The 18,341-nt window shown below is 47.3% G+C and overlaps 1 protein-coding gene across 2 annotated transcripts in view; it reads right to left on the bottom strand.

The window, feature by feature from the left end:
- Nucleotides 1–18,058, bottom strand: part of gak (cyclin G associated kinase) — a 136,423-nt gene extending 118,365 nt beyond the window's left edge. For both annotated transcript variants that reach the window (XM_070886283.1, XM_070886291.1), the window contains exon 1: nucleotides 17,727–18,058. In XM_070886283.1, coding sequence (XP_070742384.1) covers nucleotides 17,727–17,865 — 139 coding nt within the window. In that variant the 5' untranslated portion in view covers nucleotides 17,866–18,058. The remainder of the gene's footprint in view (nucleotides 1–17,726) is intronic.
- Between the last annotated feature and the right edge of the window lie 283 nt (nucleotides 18,059–18,341).

Genomic DNA, 18,341 nt, shown 5'->3' with positions numbered 1-18,341 from the left:
GAAGGCCAACATGCCATTTGCTTTCTTAACCGCCTGCTGTACCTGCATGCCAACCTTCAATGACTGATGTACCATGACACCCAGGTCTCGTTGCACCTCCCCTTTTCCTAATCTGTTTTTAACCACCAAAGTGGATAACCTCACATTTATTCACATTATACTTCATCTGCCATGCATTTGCCCACTCACCTAACATATCCAAGTCGCTCTGCAGCCTCATAGCATCCTCCTCGCAGCTCACACTGCCACCGAACTTTGTGTCATCCGCAAATTTTCTACCATACCGTAGCCCCTTTCTGCCTGGGATAGACTTCTGGAGGCATAAGCTACCAGCTGTAACTGACCCTTGGCATTAACATGCTGCAACACACACCCGACCCCATAGGACGACGTATCGCACGTTAAAACAAGTTTCTTACATGGGTCATATAGCGTGAACAGATTGTTGGAGCATAACAAATTGCGTACTCTGTCAAAAGCCCTTTCTTGGCTGTCCCCCCCAGACCCAATCGCGACCTTTGCGTAAGAGCACGTGCAGCGACTCTAACAGCGTGCTCAATTTGGGAAGAAAGTTACCAAAATAATTCAGTAGCCCCAGGAACGAACGCAGCTCCGTCATGTTACGGGGTCTGGGTGCTCTCTGGATCACTTCCGTTTTGGACGCAGTAGGTCTGATCCCGTCTGCTGCTACCCTCATCCCCAGAAATTCTACCTCTGGAGCTAGAAAGATGCACTTCGCCTTTTTCAGTCGCAGCCCTACCCGGTCCAGTCTGCGTAGCACCTCCTCCAGGTTGTGGAAGTGTTCTTCAGTATCACAACCCGTGATGAGGATGTCGTCTTGAAAAACCACCGTCCTTGGAATCGACTTGAGGAGGCGTTCCATATTTCGTTGAAAGATCGCGGTGGCCGAGCGAATCCCGGACAGACATCTGTTGTACTCAAACAGCCCCTTGTGTGTCGTGATGGTGGTCAGCTTCTTCGACTCACTCGCCAGCTCCTGGGTCATGTAAGCTGAGGTCAGGTCCAATTTTGAAAATTGTTTGCCACCGGATAGCGTCGCAAAGAGGTCCTCCACTCTCGGTAGCGGGTACTGGTCTTGGAGTGACACACGATTGATGGTGGCCTTGTAATCGCCACATATCCTGACCGACCCATCCGCCTTGAGCACCGGCACGATCGGGCTCGCCCAGTCACTGAATTTGACTGGCGAGATGATGCCTTCCCTCAGCAGGTGGTCCAATTCACATTCTATCTTTTCCCGCATCACGTACGGCACCGCTCTGGCCTTGTGGTGTACTGGCCTGGCATCCAGGTTTGTGTGAATCACTACCTTGGTCCCCATGAAAGTGCCAATGCCGGGTTGAAATAATGAGTCAAATTTGTCCAGGCCTGTGAGCATGATACTCGCTCCACAGAAGAAATTGCATTGACATCGCCCCATTTCCAGTTCATGACAGCAAGCCAACTCCTCCCCAGTAGTGCGGGACCGTGCCCCGGGACAATCAAGAGTGGCAATCTGTTCTCCGAATCTTTGTGGGTCACGACTACCGTGGTGCTGCCTAGCACCGGAATGATCTCCTTTGTACATGTCCGTAGCTGTGCGTCAATCGGCAATAATTTTGGCCTCCTGGCCTTGGACGCCCACAACTTGTCGAACTGTTTGATACTCATCAGGGACTGGCTGGCCCCCGTGTCTTGCTCCATTGATACTGGGATGCCATTGAGGAGCACTTTCATCATTATCGGTGGGGTCCTGGTGTATGAACTGGATATGTGCTCCACATGAACTTGCTGAACTTCAGCTTCCAGCGATTTCCCCCAGTGTTCATTTGGCTTTGTAGGGCTTACATATCGGGCCCGTCCTCCTCGTGCATCAACCTGGCTGCAGGCTTCCTGCACATACGCGCCAAGTGACCGCTGACGTTGCAGTTTCTGCAGGCATATTGCTGATACCTGCAAACTCTGGCTGGATGTTTGCCTCCACACCTCCAACATGAGCCATTGTTGGAAACAAAAGGTCCATTACCAGTCAATTGTCTCTGACTATTTCTGTAAATGTCCTTAAACGCACAATTGACAGGTGTTGATGGCCCCATTACTGGCCGCATTGTCCCTTATGATGGCATGAATCGCCGTTCAGCTAGCCATTGTCTCTGTTGGAATTCCCCCTTTGGGTTCGACTACATGCTCGGGCATGTCCGATTGCCCCTGCCTGCCTGGAGAACCATGTCCCGCGTGAACAATGTTGACTCCCTGTCCATTTGTTGCATTTAAGCCAAGATTTTTGTCAAACATCATACTGATCTCTTCCTCCACTGAGATAAATGTCTGGGTCATCAAAGCCGCCTTTTCCAGGGTCAAGTCTTTGGTCTCAATCAGTTTCCTGAAAACCCCAGCGTGACTGATGCCCTCAATAAAAAAGTCTCGCAGCATCTTTGCTCTGCATGCATCTGGGAACTTACATAGGCTCACCAGTCGCCGGAGGTCTGCCACGAAGTCTGGAACGCTTTGTCCTTCTCGCCGCCGGTGCGTGTAAAACCGGTGTCTCGCCATGTGCATGCTGCTCACCGGTTTAAAGTGTTCCCCGATCAAGTTACTGAGCTCTTCAAAAGTTTTAACCGCCGGCTTCTCTGGTGCTAGAAGGTCCTTCATCAGGGAGTACATCCTGGATCCACAAACCGTCAGGAGATGAGCCCTGCGTTTACGGCCAAATCCTGTCCCAACCATTCCTTGGTGACGAAACTTTGCTGTACTCTCAATAAAATCGTCCCAATCATCACCAACACAGTACCTCTCGTCTGTGCTGCTAGTGGCCATGCTAGCGTGGTTTAAATCTCAGTTTCTCGTCGCCAATATGTCCTTACTATACAGTATAAATGCACACCAGGCCCATACTTGAGAGAAGGTCACTCTGTGACCAGGAACCTTTAATAGCCAGCACTGAAGTGATGAAGGTGGGTGGAGCTTCCCCTTTTATACCTCAAAGTCCAGGTTAGGAGTGTCTCCCACAAGTTCACCACCTAGTGGTCAATGTTCTCGCGGTGTACAACTTAGGTCAGTTTATACATGGGTTACAATGACAGTTGAATACATGACAGAGGCCATCACTATAAGGTAGTCACCAAGAAATCAAGGAGCGAATTCAGAAGAAACGTCTTTACCAAGAGAGCAGTGAGAATATGGAACTCGCTACCACAGGGAGTAGTTGAAGCGAATAGTATGGATGCATTTAAGGAGGCTAGATAAGCATATGAGGGAGAAGGGTACAGAGAATTATGCTGATAGAATTAGATCAGGAAAGACGGAGGAGACTCGAGTGGAGCATAAACATCAGCATGGACTGGTTGGGCCGACTGGCCTGTTTCTGTGCTGTAAATCCCATGTAGTTCTATGTAAATTAGCTGCTGTATTTCCATACATTACAACAGTGACTACTTTCCAAACAGTACTTCAATAGCTGTGAAGTACTCAAGATGCCCTAAGATTGTGAAAGTTGCTATATGGTTCATGTTGTGGAAAGACCAAGGGCCTGAGGATTTTATACAGTCAAATTAAAAGAAAAGCCTTTGCCATGAAGACAATCTAGCAACACAATGCCCAAAATGTGCAATCAGCAGCAAAGCAAAGGTTTTCGCTGCTGGCCCCACAGACAGCGAACTAGGAAGTGATGAAGCTCCTAAAATTATAACTTTGTAAAAATGTTAAGGGGGAGCAAAACAAAAATTGGAGCTCTCACATGGGGAAAACGGTAAATCTGAAATAAAGATTGAACAAAATTTTAAGGAATTAAAAAAAAAATGTTGTTAAAGTTTCTTAATTTTTTTTTATTAAAATGGATAAATTTGACATTGCACAACATTAAAATTACTTTTTCAGGACCATAGCCTTTGTTTAGCAGTCAATACATTGTTAAAACGGCAGTTACACCTAATCTAAAAAGGTCTAACTTTTCATGGGGTAATTAACGGAGTAATTACTGTGTAAAAGCTGATGCTTTTGTTCCCTGATGAGTGATTTCAGATTGTTGGTCTGTGGGGGGAGGGGGGGGCGGGGGGGACACAGAGCAGCCTGGAGCTTGACAGATCGCAACTTCAGGATTTTCGCATTCGGCTAATTCCTGAAGTTGCAGTCAGTTTCAACGGTGAAATGACGGGGAACGCTGCCAGTTCATCGTCATCAGGACCGCAGATTCCGGGTCATTATAATCTGGATACACATTCCTGCTGATCTCAACATTCCATCTGTTAAAACATACTTTTTTTCTCCAACATAAACTGTTGCAAATTTCTCTATCTAAAAGTTCTTCTCCTTTCTGGAATATACAAACTATTCCCAAAGATACGTTCTCAATTTTAAAACATTTTCTGCTGTTCAGAATTACTAGCAAATTAAAAGGAAAGTCAGGAAGTGCAAGAAAAACATTTCCGGATAAAATTGCATAACACGGTGTCAGCATATACAGGTTTCTCGGAAATTTCTTTGCATGCCATTTTAATGGAAGCATTCACCAATTTTGTTTAAACGGATAAACACCAGCCTTTTTGTGCAGAGAAATTTCATACAATTGCCTCGACAAGTTCAAATATTAAAATCACAGTGCAATTTCACCCAATTTACTTCTTTGTTATATAGTTATGGATTCATGGAAATCAAAACCACTCACTACACTTTCTTGTAAAAGCAGCACCATAGAAATATTCTCAAAAGTGTTGGCAGTGTATAGGTATGCCAAATGTGAGGATGCTGATTTGGCCTGTAATTCTTGCCTATTGCACACTGTACTCTACATCCTCTCATGGTATCGGGGCTGGGGTTTCCTCACAGATGGATGAGGTGTTTGGAGAGCAAACTCTGAATTATCTAATAACTTGCATTTTCATAGCACCTTTAATGTGGAAAATCATCCCAAGGTGCTTCAGAGAGGTGAATCAAAGGATACATTAAGAGGGCTGAGCATAAGCTTGGTCAAAGAGGTGCATTTAAAGGAGGAGAGGGAGATGGAGAAACAGAGAGGCTTAGGATGGGACCAGAGAGGATGCACGAGACCAGAGTCCCTTTGTATAACAACTGGAAGTCAACTTGGCTATTAGAGGAGTTATTTTACAATCAAGTTATTTTATCATTGATAATTTCTAAAGATGCAAATATCTACAGAGTGGAAACAGAGACTGCTTCCCTTAAAAGAAGTAATGGTCTTCGCCTCAACTATTCCCTTTGACAAAAGTGCCACAGAGATAGTTCACACAGAGACCATGGCACCTTTTAAGGGAAAACTGGAAATCATAGGAAAATACAGGACAATGAGGAGAGTGCGGGATAGGGATTAGTTTGGGATTTCTAGAGCTCTGTGGGCTGAATGACCTCCTTCTGCACTGTATGGTTCTATGGTGCATTAAGTTGCTAGAGCGCAAAGGTTTCACAAATGGTTAAAACAAAGTGTTTGCACATGATGCAGACCATACAAAAGCTGAGTAACTGTGGAATGTGGAATCAAAAAGGCATTAATAAGCTACTGATAGCCTTCAATTCCTCACACAATGACACAAGACGCACTTAAATTATACTGTAGCTTTCAGTGCAAAACCGTCAAAGTTACAACCCTCTGTTTTAAGCAGCTGTATTACTTACCTGATATGGCCTTCGAGTATTGTTTATCTTTGAAAAAGGTCTCAATGCCAAGTTTTATGTAAAACCATAGACATATTAAAAACAAATTCATAACAAAAACTCTAACCTTGACATTCTAATGTCATGTTAACCATTATCACACCATGGAGCAAGTTCCCTCGTCCAGCTCCATTCTGCTTCCCAGGTCTGATGAGTCTGCAGCCCTCATTAGAAAAACTTAACGATATTTGACAGGACATTATTCTGTTAATCTTCTAGTTGTTACAATTTGGTTGACTGTAATGAAAAACTACAATCTAATCTTTTGCCACTCAACTAACAATAGTTTTTTTCCCCAAAGTAGCACTTTTCCCAAAATGATTGCTCTCGTGTCCAAATTGCTGGGGACTGGATGCAGGTTGAAAAGGTATGTGAAATATTGTTTTAAAAATTGACGGAGCTGTGCTGTGTTACGTGATCCCACCTGGCCTCAAATGTCTGGGTTAGGGAAGGGGAAAGAAAAATCAAGCTAGAGATCCCACTCCTGATTGCTTTTCAGCAGCCCCAGCTGGATTGAGTGCCAGGAATTCTTGAAGAAAAACTTCCAATATCTTTTACATCATCATCACTGTCACTTGCATTTATTTTTTTTTCTCAACACCATTTTGTAACAAGTTAATCAACTCCAATCACAAAAGCTAGTGAGGGCACTTGCAACCTGCTGATTGAGTCCCAGGATAGCTATGCTCAAATGGAGACCCACAACCTCCACGATGAACATGATTTATATTGTGATCTATCATTATTCTCCTGTAGCCTCATTAGAGGCCAATCCATTTTTAAAAAAAGACCCGTTTTCTTGCACATGCCGGGTCTATTACAATCACGAGGTCAGCAGCCCATAAGGTCTAGTATAAGTCAGAGCAGAAAATTTCCATAGTACACAGGAACAGGAGTAGGCCATTCAATCTCTCAAGCCCGATCTGCCATTCAACTAGATCGTGGCTGATCTGTGCACAACTCCATTTACTCACCTTTACTCCAGATCCCTTGATATCCTTATCCAACAAAAAAAATAATCAATCTCAGCATTAACATTTTCAACTGACCAAGCATCCACAGCCTTTTGGGGGACAGAGTTCTAGATTTCTTCTACTATGTGTGAAAAAGTGCTTGCTTCTTGATTTCACTCATAAATTGCTTTAATTTTAAGATTGTGCCCCATTGTTCTTAATTCCCCCAACTAAGGAAATCGTTTTTATGGGTCGACCCCATCGAATCTCATTTATCATTTTAAACACCTCAATTAGATCACCCTTCAATCTTCTAAACTTAAGGAAATACAAACAAAGTCTTTGTAACCTGTTCTCATAACTTAACCTTTTAAGCCTAGTTATCCTTTTCATGAATCAAAGTGCAATCTCAGCTGGAAATTCAAATAGAATAAAGTTCAAAATTAATTCATGCAAAATATAATTCTCCCTTTGACATGAAATTATTCATTGGTCCTTCTTTATTCATAGAAGAATTAGGAGCAGAAGTAGGCCATTTGGCCCCTCGAGCCTGCTCCACCATTCACTAAGATCATGGCTGATCTGATCTTGGCCTCAACTCTGCTCCCCATAACCCTTGACATGATGCTGATCCTGTGCACCTACATGCTTGTATCAAAACTAGATCGACTTGTTCAGCTAGTGGAAAAACTGTTTATCCAATGGCCATGAAAAGCTGAGTCTCCAACGTCACTGCAAGTTGGGAGGTCAAACCATTGAGAGTCCCTTCAACAGAGGGAGAACTAAAATGTCAAATTATATTATTCACATTAACAAATCTCAACTTCTAAAACAGAATTCATTTCCTGATCATTGAAAGCAAAACAGACTTCCTTTGTTCAGATTCAAGTGATTTATTAAGTTTTGTTTCAACTGTTCCTCTCTGTTTTTAACCCTAAATTGCATTACCTTTCATTCCATTTTACTGAAGAGAATAGTTTCAGATTTAGACAACCTCGTGGTCACAATTTCCTGTGATTCTCCTATATAAATGTTCAGGTGCAGTCGTGCTCTTTTGGAATAAAGCAATGGTGATCAAGAGAATGCAATATTCTTATTTTAACTGCGTGCCATCTCACGAATGACAACACCTTCAAACCAGGGATGCGTTGCCAACATGTAGCCCAATATTCTGGTCTGCCTTTAATTCCAAAGTGGCACAAACACTGTTCTAACCAAAACCAAGTTTCTTACCTTCCTCTGCCTGCACCAAGGTACATCAGTTGATCGTGTAATCAAAACTCATTTTCTCAGACAATGCAATTCACAAAATGACCATTCACCCAAATGAGCCTACAACATTCCCCTCTAAGCACATCTTTCTCCTGACACCATCTGATCTCACAACTAAAGCAGTTCAACATCTAAACATATGCAATTACTTACATTGTGAAAGGTATAATACCAACAATATCAGTGCTCCTTACTTTCAAGTGAGTGTCATTACCTGCATTTTTAAAAAATCATCTGAACAATTAATTGTGATCATTTATAACTTCTTTTTTGCTCACTTTAGCTTTTTTTAAATCGTAAACACTGCAAGCAAAGTAGGTCAGTTACTGAAACCATGTAGGATGACTGAATGCACTGCTGAAACTGAATCACTGGTGGTTAAGTAATATATAAAGTCCTGATGGTGCCAAAGGCCCTTGATGTTTGCAACTGAGTAACTTCCACCTCCAATAATCAGCTCTGGTGGGTTAAAGAAAAACAAAGCTCCTTGCCCACTCAAAAAGAAATAGACAAAAACTGTGAAAGATGTGCATAACTGCTTTGTTTTTTAAACAATAGTACTGTTGGCAACTGTCGCACTTCTAAGTTTTTTTTAAACCTGCTTCCTGTATATCTCCCTAGATACAGAAAAAGCAGTGCTTCATATAAATATGCATTCTTTGGTTCATCTACAATTTAGTTAAGACCATATAATCTGCTAGACATATGAACCACCAACAAACTGCAAACATGCAAATTAATAGAAATCAAAATATTGTATTTTAAGCAGACGGCGTCACGCTGATAAAGTTATATGGAAAGTTTATAAAATGAGCCACACAGACAAAAAAGGTATTAGCTTCAATCTAAGGCCTGGGCTAAATTAGATAATATAATTTGGGACAACTGTAGGAAAATGGGCTAAGGTTCTACCTGTTCACTTCTGGGGGAGAGAAAGGGGTGGGGGTGTGTAGGGGCGAGAAGGGAAGGGGGGCAGGGGCGAGAAGAGAAGGGGGCGGGGGGGGAAGAGAGAGGCGGGGGGGGGGAAAAGAGAGAGGCGGGGGGGGGGGAAGAGAGAGGCGGGGGGGGGGGAAGAGAGAGGCGGGGGGGGGGAAGAGAGAGGCGGGGGGGGGGGAAGAGAGAGGCGGGGGGGGGGGAAGAGAGAGGCGGGGGGGGGGAAGAGAGAGGCGGGGGGGGGGAAGAGAGAGGCGGGGGGGGGAAAGAGAGAGGCGGGGGGGGGAAAGAGAGAGGCGGGGGGGGGGAAGAGAGAGGCGGGGGGGGGGAAGAGAGAGGCGGGGGGGGGGAAGAGAGAGGCGGGGGGGGGGGAAGAGAGAGGCGGGGGGGGGGGAAGAGAGAGGTGGGGGGGGGAAAGAGAGAGGCGGGGGGGGGGGGAAAGAGAGAGGCGGGGGGGGGGGGAAAGAGAGAGGCGGGGGGGGAAGAGAGAGGCGGGGGGAAGAAAGAGGTGGGAGAGGGGGGTGGAGAGGTGGGAGAGGGGGGTGGGGAGGGGGGGGGGGAAGGGGAAGAGATATAGAAGGGAGTGGGAGAGAAAAGGGGCAGTTTGTCCCACAGCATGTTTGAGGAGCTGGGGGGGGGCGGATGTTCCGAGTTCCAGTCACACAGTCAGTTACTGGGTTTTAATGACAATGGCGGGTTTTGGAAACGCTGCGGGCCCAACACCTCTAGACATGCCAAACGGAGCCTGCCGGTAACAGTTTCAGGGGATGACCTAGCAGGGGCCTGGGGCCTGGGGGCCGGACCTGGTAACCATCACCCAGCCCAATGAAGCCAGTTAGCGACCCTTGCACCCCAGCGTAGCCCGCACTATGCCCACCCCAGACTGCATCTACCTGACGCCATCCGACAGGACGCTGAGCTGCTCCGTACCCGTCCGACTGCAACCTCCCCCGCGGGCGGTCCCTCACCCCAATTCAGGGCCCACCCCCCCCGCCGTGGACTTTTACCAGATAGGCTGCCGAGAAACAGGCCATTCTCTGGCGGACCTCTTGAAACCTTCTCACGGAACCCAGGTTGAGAACCCCTGATCCATGGAACCATACACCAAGAATGAGTGAATGATCTTGGGAGGGAGGAGATGAAATGCAGAAAATTGCTGAAGAGATTTGGGAGGACACAGAAAAATTGGTTCACAAATATAGTACAATGTTATGCAGATTGCAAACACATCACAGCATTACTGCATCTCTGAATAAAATTAGAGTTGAAATGAAGTATTATCGGAAAACAGCCCACATTGTTACATAGCTGAATGATAATTTAGTGACAGTTTATGAAATTATACTTAACACATAGTTGCAGAATCAAATTCTGGAAACAGAACGTAAAATGTTTTAAACTCAAAAATGCCTCCCATCAGTGTCAACATTAAGTTTACAATAGAAACATAGAAATTTACAGCGCAGAAGGAAGCCATTTCGGCCCATCGTGTTTGCGCCGGCCGACAAAGAGCCGCACGGCCCTTGGTCAGCTGCCCTAAAGGTTACATACAAACCCATAAAGGAAAGGCAAAGAACATCCAGCCCAACCAGTCCGCCCCACACCATTGCAACATCCCTGTACTAAAAACATTCGATACTCCACCGCAACTGGAGTCATGTGATCTCCTGGGAGAGGCAAAAACCAGATAAAAACCCAGGCCAATTTAGGGAGAAAAAATCTGGGAAAATTCCTCTCCGACCCACCCAGGCGATCGAAACTAGTCCAAGAGATCACCCTGGCCATATTCTATTCCCTGCAGCACTTACCATTATATCTGCCCCTACCAACAAAAGGTTATCGAATGACCCGCAACTCCCCTGTTGTGCTGAACAGCACCTAGGAATTACACATTTAATTTGCTGCATAAAATGTGGATGAGCATTGGTGTAGATTTCACCGCTCCTGAAGGGTGCCGGAATTCCTATTCGTGACACATCATCATCATCATCATAGGCAGTCCCTCGGAATCGAGGAAGACTTGATGTGTCTACTGTACATGGTCCACGTCTCTTAGCCATACAGGGGGGGCGGGTATTACTACAGCCCTGCAGACCATGAGCTTGGTGACAGTTTTGAGGGACTGGTCTTCAAAACACAACCCATTGCTCAAATAGGCAAAGGCTGCCTGATACAAAACCAACATCTTACATGAACACTCCTAAGACAGGGTATTAGGGATGTTCGGCATACTAGAAGTCATATCTGCTGTGTTAAATAAGCAAGCATGATTATGATTTTACAAGTTTTTAGTGATATCATTGTATATTAATTTAAAGGCATCCTACCTCAAATAATCCACAATAAAAACACGAGCATGTTACATACTTTAATGATGACCGGATGTCACGAAAAGAGAAATGGTTAGCAAGACAGTCCTCAAATCAGTAATACAATTTCTTTCTTGTTATTTATACATGATATATCTTTTTGCAGTGGTATTGGGGATGTTCTGCCCACATTCTAACCTACGTAAACTTGAGGTCATTCAAAACTTGGCTGCCTGTGTCCTAATTCGCACAAAGTCCCATTCACCCATTGTCCCTGTGCTCGCTGACCTACACTGGCTCCCGGTTAAGCAATGCCTCGATTTCAAAATTCTTATTTTGTTTTCAAATCCCTCCATGGCATCGTCCCTTCCTATCTCTGTAATCTCCTTCAGCCTCACAAACCCCCCTCCCCAAGAGATATCTGCACTTCTCAAATTCTGTCTCCTTGAGCATCCCTGATTATAAATGCTCAACCATTGGTGGCCATGCCTTCAGCTGCTTGGGCCTTCAGCTCTGGACCTCCCTCCCGAAACCTCCCAGCCTCTCTTCCCTCATTTAAGACGTTCCTTAATACCTATCTCTTTGACCAAGATTTCGGTCAACTACCCGAATTTCTTATGTGGCTCGGTGTCAAATTTTTGCCTTATAATACTCCTGTGAAGCGCCTTGGAATGTTTTACTACGTTACAGGCGCTACATAAATACAAGTTGTTGCGGTATATAAAATTCCCCCAAAATGAGCTAAAATGCAATAACCTATAATGATATAGCATCATTGGTAGCCAATTACTGGCTCTCAAATAAAGTGTACAAGTTTTGAAAAAGTGCAAATTTGTGGACATACATAAAACGGCTGACAATCACGACATGCAAGGATTCTTCAGCGCAGTCAAGACAACCTACGGACCAAGCACCCAAGGCCCTACCCCGTTGCTGGCAAGAACAGAGAGGTGCTCATCAAGGACAGTGAGGCAGTCAGTGCCTGCTGGAAGCACTTTGAGGGTCTCCTTAACCGAGACTCTGTCTTCGACGGGAGTATCCTCGACTCCATCCCACAGCATGTCACCCGCCACCATCTCAGAACAACTCCAGCCTGGCACGAAGTTGAAAAGGTCATCCAACAACTGAAGAACAAGGCAGATGGAATCCCCGCCAAAGCACTAAAACATGGCGGAGAAGCACTACTGACGTGAATTCATGACCTCATCTCTCTTATCTGGAAGGAGGAGATCATGGCAGGAGATCTCAAAGACGCTGTAATCGTAACCATCTTCAAGAAAGGTGACAAGTCCGACTGCGGTAACTACAGAGGAATTTTTTGAGGATGTAACTAGCAGAGTAGACAAGGGAGAACCAGTAGATGTGGTGTATTTGGACTTTCAAAAGGCTTTTGACAAGGTCCCGCACAAGAGATTGGTGTGCAAAATCAAAGCGCATGGTATTGGGGGTAATGTACCTATGTGGATAGAGAACTGGTTGGCAGACAGGAAGCAGAGAGTCGGGATAAACGGGTCCTTTTCAGAATGGCAGGCAGTGACTATTGGAGTGCCGCAGGGCTCAGTGCTGGGGCCCCATCTATATACATTAACGATTTAGATGAAGGAATTGCGTGTAATATCTCCAAGTTTGCGGATGACACTAAACTGGGTGGTGGTGTGCGCTGTGAGAAGGACGCTAAGAGGCTGCAGGGTGACTTGGACAGGTTAGATGAGTGGGCAAATGCATGGCAGATGCAGTATAATGTGGATAAATGTGAGATTATCCATTTTGGGGGCAAAAACAGGAAGGCAGAATATTATATGAACGGCGGCAGATTAGGAAAAGGGGAGGTGCAACGAGACCTGGGTGTCATGGTTCATCAGTCACTGAAAGTGGGCATGCAGGTACAGCAGGCGGTGAAGGCGGCAAATGGTATGTTGGCCTTCATAGCTAGGGGATTTGAGTATAGGAGCAGGGAGGTCTTGCTGCAGTTGTACAGGGCCTTGGTGAGGTCTCACCTGGAATATTGTGTTCAGTTTTGGTCTCCTAATCTGAGGAAGGACATTCTTGCTATTGAGGGAGTGCAGCAAAGGTTCACCAGACTCTTTCCAGGGATGGCTGGACTGTCATTTATGAGGAAAGACTGGATCAACTGGGCCTTTATTCACTGGTGTTCAGAAGGATGAGAGGGGATCTCATGGAAACGTATAAGATTCTGACGGGACTGGACAGGATAGATGTGGGAAGAATGTTCCCGATGTTGGGGAAGTCCAGAACCAGGGGACATAGTCTTAGGATAAGGGGTAGGCCATTTAGGACTGAGATGAGGAGAAACTTCTTCACTCAGAGAGTTGTTAACCTCTGGAATTCCCTGCCGCAGAGAGCTGTTGATGCCAGTTCGTTGGATATATTGAAGAGGGAGTTCGATACGGCCCTTACGGCTAAGGGGATCAAGGGGTATGGAGAGAAAGCAGGAAAGGGGTACTGAAGGAATGATCAACCATGATCTTATTGAATGGCGGTACAGGCTCGAAGGGCCAAATGGCCTACTCCTACACCTATTTTCTATGTTTCTATGTCTATGTTTCCATCTCCCTGCTGTCGACCACCGGGAATGTCATCGCAAAAAGCTTCCTCAATCGCCTTCTTCCTGTGGTTGAAGAGCTTCTCCCAGAGTCGCGATGCGGATTCCGCCCACTAAGGGGCACAATGGACACGATCTTCACCACGCGGCAGATACAAGAGAAATGCAGGGAACAGCAACAACACTCATACATGGCCGCCTTTGACCTCACAAAAGCCTTCGACACCATCAACCGTGAGGGATTATGGAGCGTCCTCCTCAGATTTGGCTGCCCTCAAAAGTTTGTCATCATCCTCCGCCTGCTCCACGATGACATGCAAGCCTGACCAACAGATCCACCACAGACCCATTCCACATTCGGAGCAGGGTCAAGCAAGGCTGTGTCATCGCACCAATGCTCTTCTCGATCATCCTTGCTGCAATACTCCATCTCACCCTCAGCAAGCTCCCCACTGGAGTGGAGCTAAATTACAGGACAAACAGGAATCTGTTCAACCTCCCCAGATCCAGGCCAGATCCAAGGTCGTGCCATCCTCTGCCATTGAACTACAGTACGCAGACGACGCTTGCATCTGCGCACACTCGGAGACCGAATTCCAAGCCATCGTCAACATCTTTACCGAGGCGTATGACAGCATGGGCCTGACACTAAACATCCATAAGACAAAGGTCCTCTACCAATCTGCCCCTGTCACACAGCACTGCCCCCCAGTTATCAAAATCCACGACACGGCCTTCGACAACGTGGACCATTTTCCATACCTTGGGTGCCTACTGTCAACAAGGGCAGACATCGACGACAAGGTCCAACACCGCCTTCAATGTGCCAGTGCAGCCTTCGGTCGCCTGAGGAAGAGAGTGTTTGAAGACCAAGACCTCAAACCCATCACCACGCTCATGGTCTACAGAGCAATGGTGATACCCGCCCTCCTATTTGGCTCAGAGACATGGACTATGTACAGCACGCACCTCAAAACATTGGAAAAGTACCACCAAGGTTGCCTCCGCAAGATCCTGCCAATGGTGCACCGTCAGTATTCTCGCTCAGGCCGATGTCTCCAGCATCGGAGCACTGACCGCGCTTGACCAGCTCCATTGGACGGGCCACATCGTCCGCATGCCTGACACAAGATTCCCAAAACAAGCGCTCCTCTCGGAGTTCCGACACAGCAAGCGAGCCGCAGGTGGGCAGTGGAAACGCTTCAAGGACACCCTCAAAGCCTCCTTGAAAAAGTGCAACATCCCCACCGACACCTGGGAATCCCTAGCCCAAGACCACCCAAATTGGAGGAAAAGCATCTGGGAAGGCACTGAACACCTCGAATCTCTTTGCCGAGAGCAAGCTGAAGCCGAGCGTCGACAGCGGAAGGAGCACGTGGCAATCCAGGCACCCCAACCTCCCGTTCCTCCAACCGCCGTCTGCCCCATCTGTGACAGAGATTGTAGGTCCCACATTGGACTCTTCAGTCACCTAAGAACTCATTTTTAGTGTAGAAGCAAGTCATCCTCGACTCTGTGGGACTGCCTATGATGATGATGACCACTCTCTGTTTCCTGTCACTCAGCCAATTTCATATCCATGCTACCCTTTTATTCCATGGGCTTCAACTTTGCTGGCAAGCCTATTATGTGGCACTTTATCAAACACTTTTGGAAGTCCATGTACAACTCAGCAACCGCATTGCCCGCACCAACCCTGTTACCTCATCAAAAAAACTCGATCAAGTTAGTTAAATACGATTTGCCTTTATAACAAATCTGTGTTAGCGTTCCTTAATTAATCCATACTTGTCCAAGTCACTGTTAATTTTGTCCTGGATTATCATTTCTGAAAGCTTCCCCAGTACCGAGGTTAAACTAACTGGCTAAGTTGCTAAGTTTATCCTTACACCCTTTTTTGAACAAGGGTGTAATATTTGCAATTCTCTCGTCCTCTGGCACCAGTCCCGTGTCCAAGGAGGATTGGAAGATTATGGTAGTACCTCTGCAATTTCCATCTTTATTTCCCTCAGCATCCTAGAATGCATCTACTTGAAGTACACCCAGCCTTTCTCGTCACTCTATCCTTAATTATAGACACTAATAATTTCCCGACAACAGATATTAGGCTAACAGGTCTACAATTCCCTGGTTTCCCTCTCTCACCTTTCTTAAATAGCGGAGTGGCAAATACAATTTTCCAATCTAAAGGAACGGTTCCCAAATCGAGAGAACTTTGGAAGATTATAGTTAGGGCATCGGCAATGTTTTCCCCTCATTCCTTTAAAATCCTGGATGGAAACCATCTGGTCCTGGGGATTTGTCACTCTTTAGGTGACATTATTTTTTCCATTACTGTTATTTTGCTGACGTTCATTTTGGAGCATCCTGTCCCAGATTTCATGTTGCTTTCCTTGGGATGTCTGGCATGCTGTTCTCTTCCTCTACTGTAAATACTGACACAAACTAATTATTCAACAAGTCCCCCATTTCCTTATTTTCATTTACAATATCACCGTTATCAGTTTTCAATGGGCCCACATTGTTCCTGACTGCCTTCTTTTTCCTAATATAATTGTAAACAATTTTGTTGTTGATTTTGATATTCCTTGCAAGTTCCTTTCCACACTCCATTTTTGTAGCTCTTACTGTCTGTTTTGTCACCTTTGTATTTCTCCCAGTAGCCAGGATCTGAGTTAGTTTTTACATTTTTGTATGCTTTTTCTTTTAGTTTTATGTTGTCCCTTACCTCTTTTGTCATCCAAGCCTGCATTTTTTTGGCAAGTACAGCTCTTGCCCTGAAGGGGTATAAACTGGTTCTGCATCACATTAAATTCTTTTCTGAACACCTGCCACTGTCCAGTTTACTATGGACATTCTCTGTCTCATCGCATTGAAGTCCCAGTGGTGACGGTCTTGTAGCCATATCTACAGTAATGACTGCCAACCTTATACTCTCCAAGTTGAATTTGCGCCTACAATTCATTCAATTTGTGGCTAAAGCTCTGTGCGTTAGCAAAAGAATGCCTTTTTCGGCCACGCCCTAACAAGTCCTCATATGTTTTACTCATGCATTTCTTAATATGAATATGACACTGGCCATCCCCACCCCAAGGCTCACTGACATACTGACTATCCCCACCCCAGGGGATCACTGACACACTCTCCCCACCCTAGGGGGTCACTGACACACTGACTCTCCCCACCCCAGGGAGTCACTGACACACTCTCCCCACCCCAGGGGGTCACTGACACACTGACTATCCCCACGCCAGGGGGTCAGAGACACTGACTATCCCCACCCCAGGGGATCACTGACACATTCTCCCCACCCTAGGGAGTCACTGACACACTCTCCCCACCCTAGGGGGTCACTGACACACAGATTATCCCCACTCCAGGGGGTCAGAGACACTGACTATTCCCACCCCAGGGGGTCTCTGACACACTTTCCCCACCCCAGGGTCAGAGACACTGACTATCCCCACCTCAGGGTCATTGACACACTGACTATCCCCACCCCAGGGTCATTGACACACTGACTATCCCCACCCCAGGGTCATTGACACACTGACTATCCCCACTCCAGGGGGTCAGAGACACTGACTATTCCCACCCCAGGGGGTCTCTGACTCACTCTCCCCACCCTAGGGGGTCACTGACACACAGACTATCCCCACTCCACGGGGTCAGAGACACTGACTATTCCCACCCCAGGGGGTCTCTGACACACTCTCCCCACCCCAGGGGGTCTCTGACACACTCTCCCCACCCCAGGGTCAGAGACACTGACTATCCCCACCCAGGGTCATTGACACACTGACTATCCCCACTCCAGTGGGTCACTGACACACTCTCCCCACCCCAGGGGGTCTCTGACACACTGACTCTCCCCATCCTAGGGGGTCACTGACACACTGACTATCCCCACCCCAGGGGGCAGGGACACTGACTATGTTACCCCGGGGTCTCTCCTGCTCCAGCACCGGGCAGTAGGCCGGCCGGACCGGGCCCTGTGCCGGGTTTGCTCTCCCGGCCCCCCGCTCTCACCCTCGGCGATCACCCGCTTGATCCGCAGCTTCACGTCGCCCAGCTCCACCGTCTGCCCCACGAAGTCGTTGTGATCGCGGCCGGCGGCGAAGCCCGGGGAGCCGGCCAGGAAGTCGAAGGCCGACTGGAAGATAGACATTGCGATCGGGCGGAGGGAGCGGAGGCCGGGGCCTCGGTGCCGGCTGGGACTGAGGGCGGGCCGGGAACGGGATGGGGCGGGCCGCTCGGAGCTCACTCACTCCCAGGCTCCGGGAAAGGCCGCGATCCGGATCAGGCGGCGCCGCTTCCGCAACAACGTCAGCAGAGCGGCTCTGGGGAGGGGCCTAAGAGAGGCGAGAGAGGGAGAGGGAGAAGGAGTGTGGGAGAGGGGGGGAGAGGAGGGAGGGAGGGAGGGAGGAGGGAGGGAGGGAGGGAGGGGAGGGGGAGAGAGGGAGGGAGGGGGGAGAGAGGGGAGGGAGGGAGGGAGGGGAGGGGGGAGAGAGGGAGGGAGGGAGGGGAGGGGAGGGGGGAGAGAGGGGAGGGAGGGGGGAGAGAGGGGGGGAGGGGAGAGAGGGGGGAGGGGAGGGGGAGGGAGGGGGGGGGGGAGAGAGGGAGGGAGGGGGGGGGGGGGAGAGA

This window comes from Pristiophorus japonicus, chromosome 1 (genome assembly GCF_044704955.1).
Source record: "Pristiophorus japonicus isolate sPriJap1 chromosome 1, sPriJap1.hap1, whole genome shotgun sequence".
Classification (NCBI taxonomy): domain Eukaryota; kingdom Metazoa; phylum Chordata; class Chondrichthyes; family Pristiophoridae; genus Pristiophorus; species Pristiophorus japonicus.
This window is presented reverse-complemented; position numbering and strand designations above follow the sequence as displayed.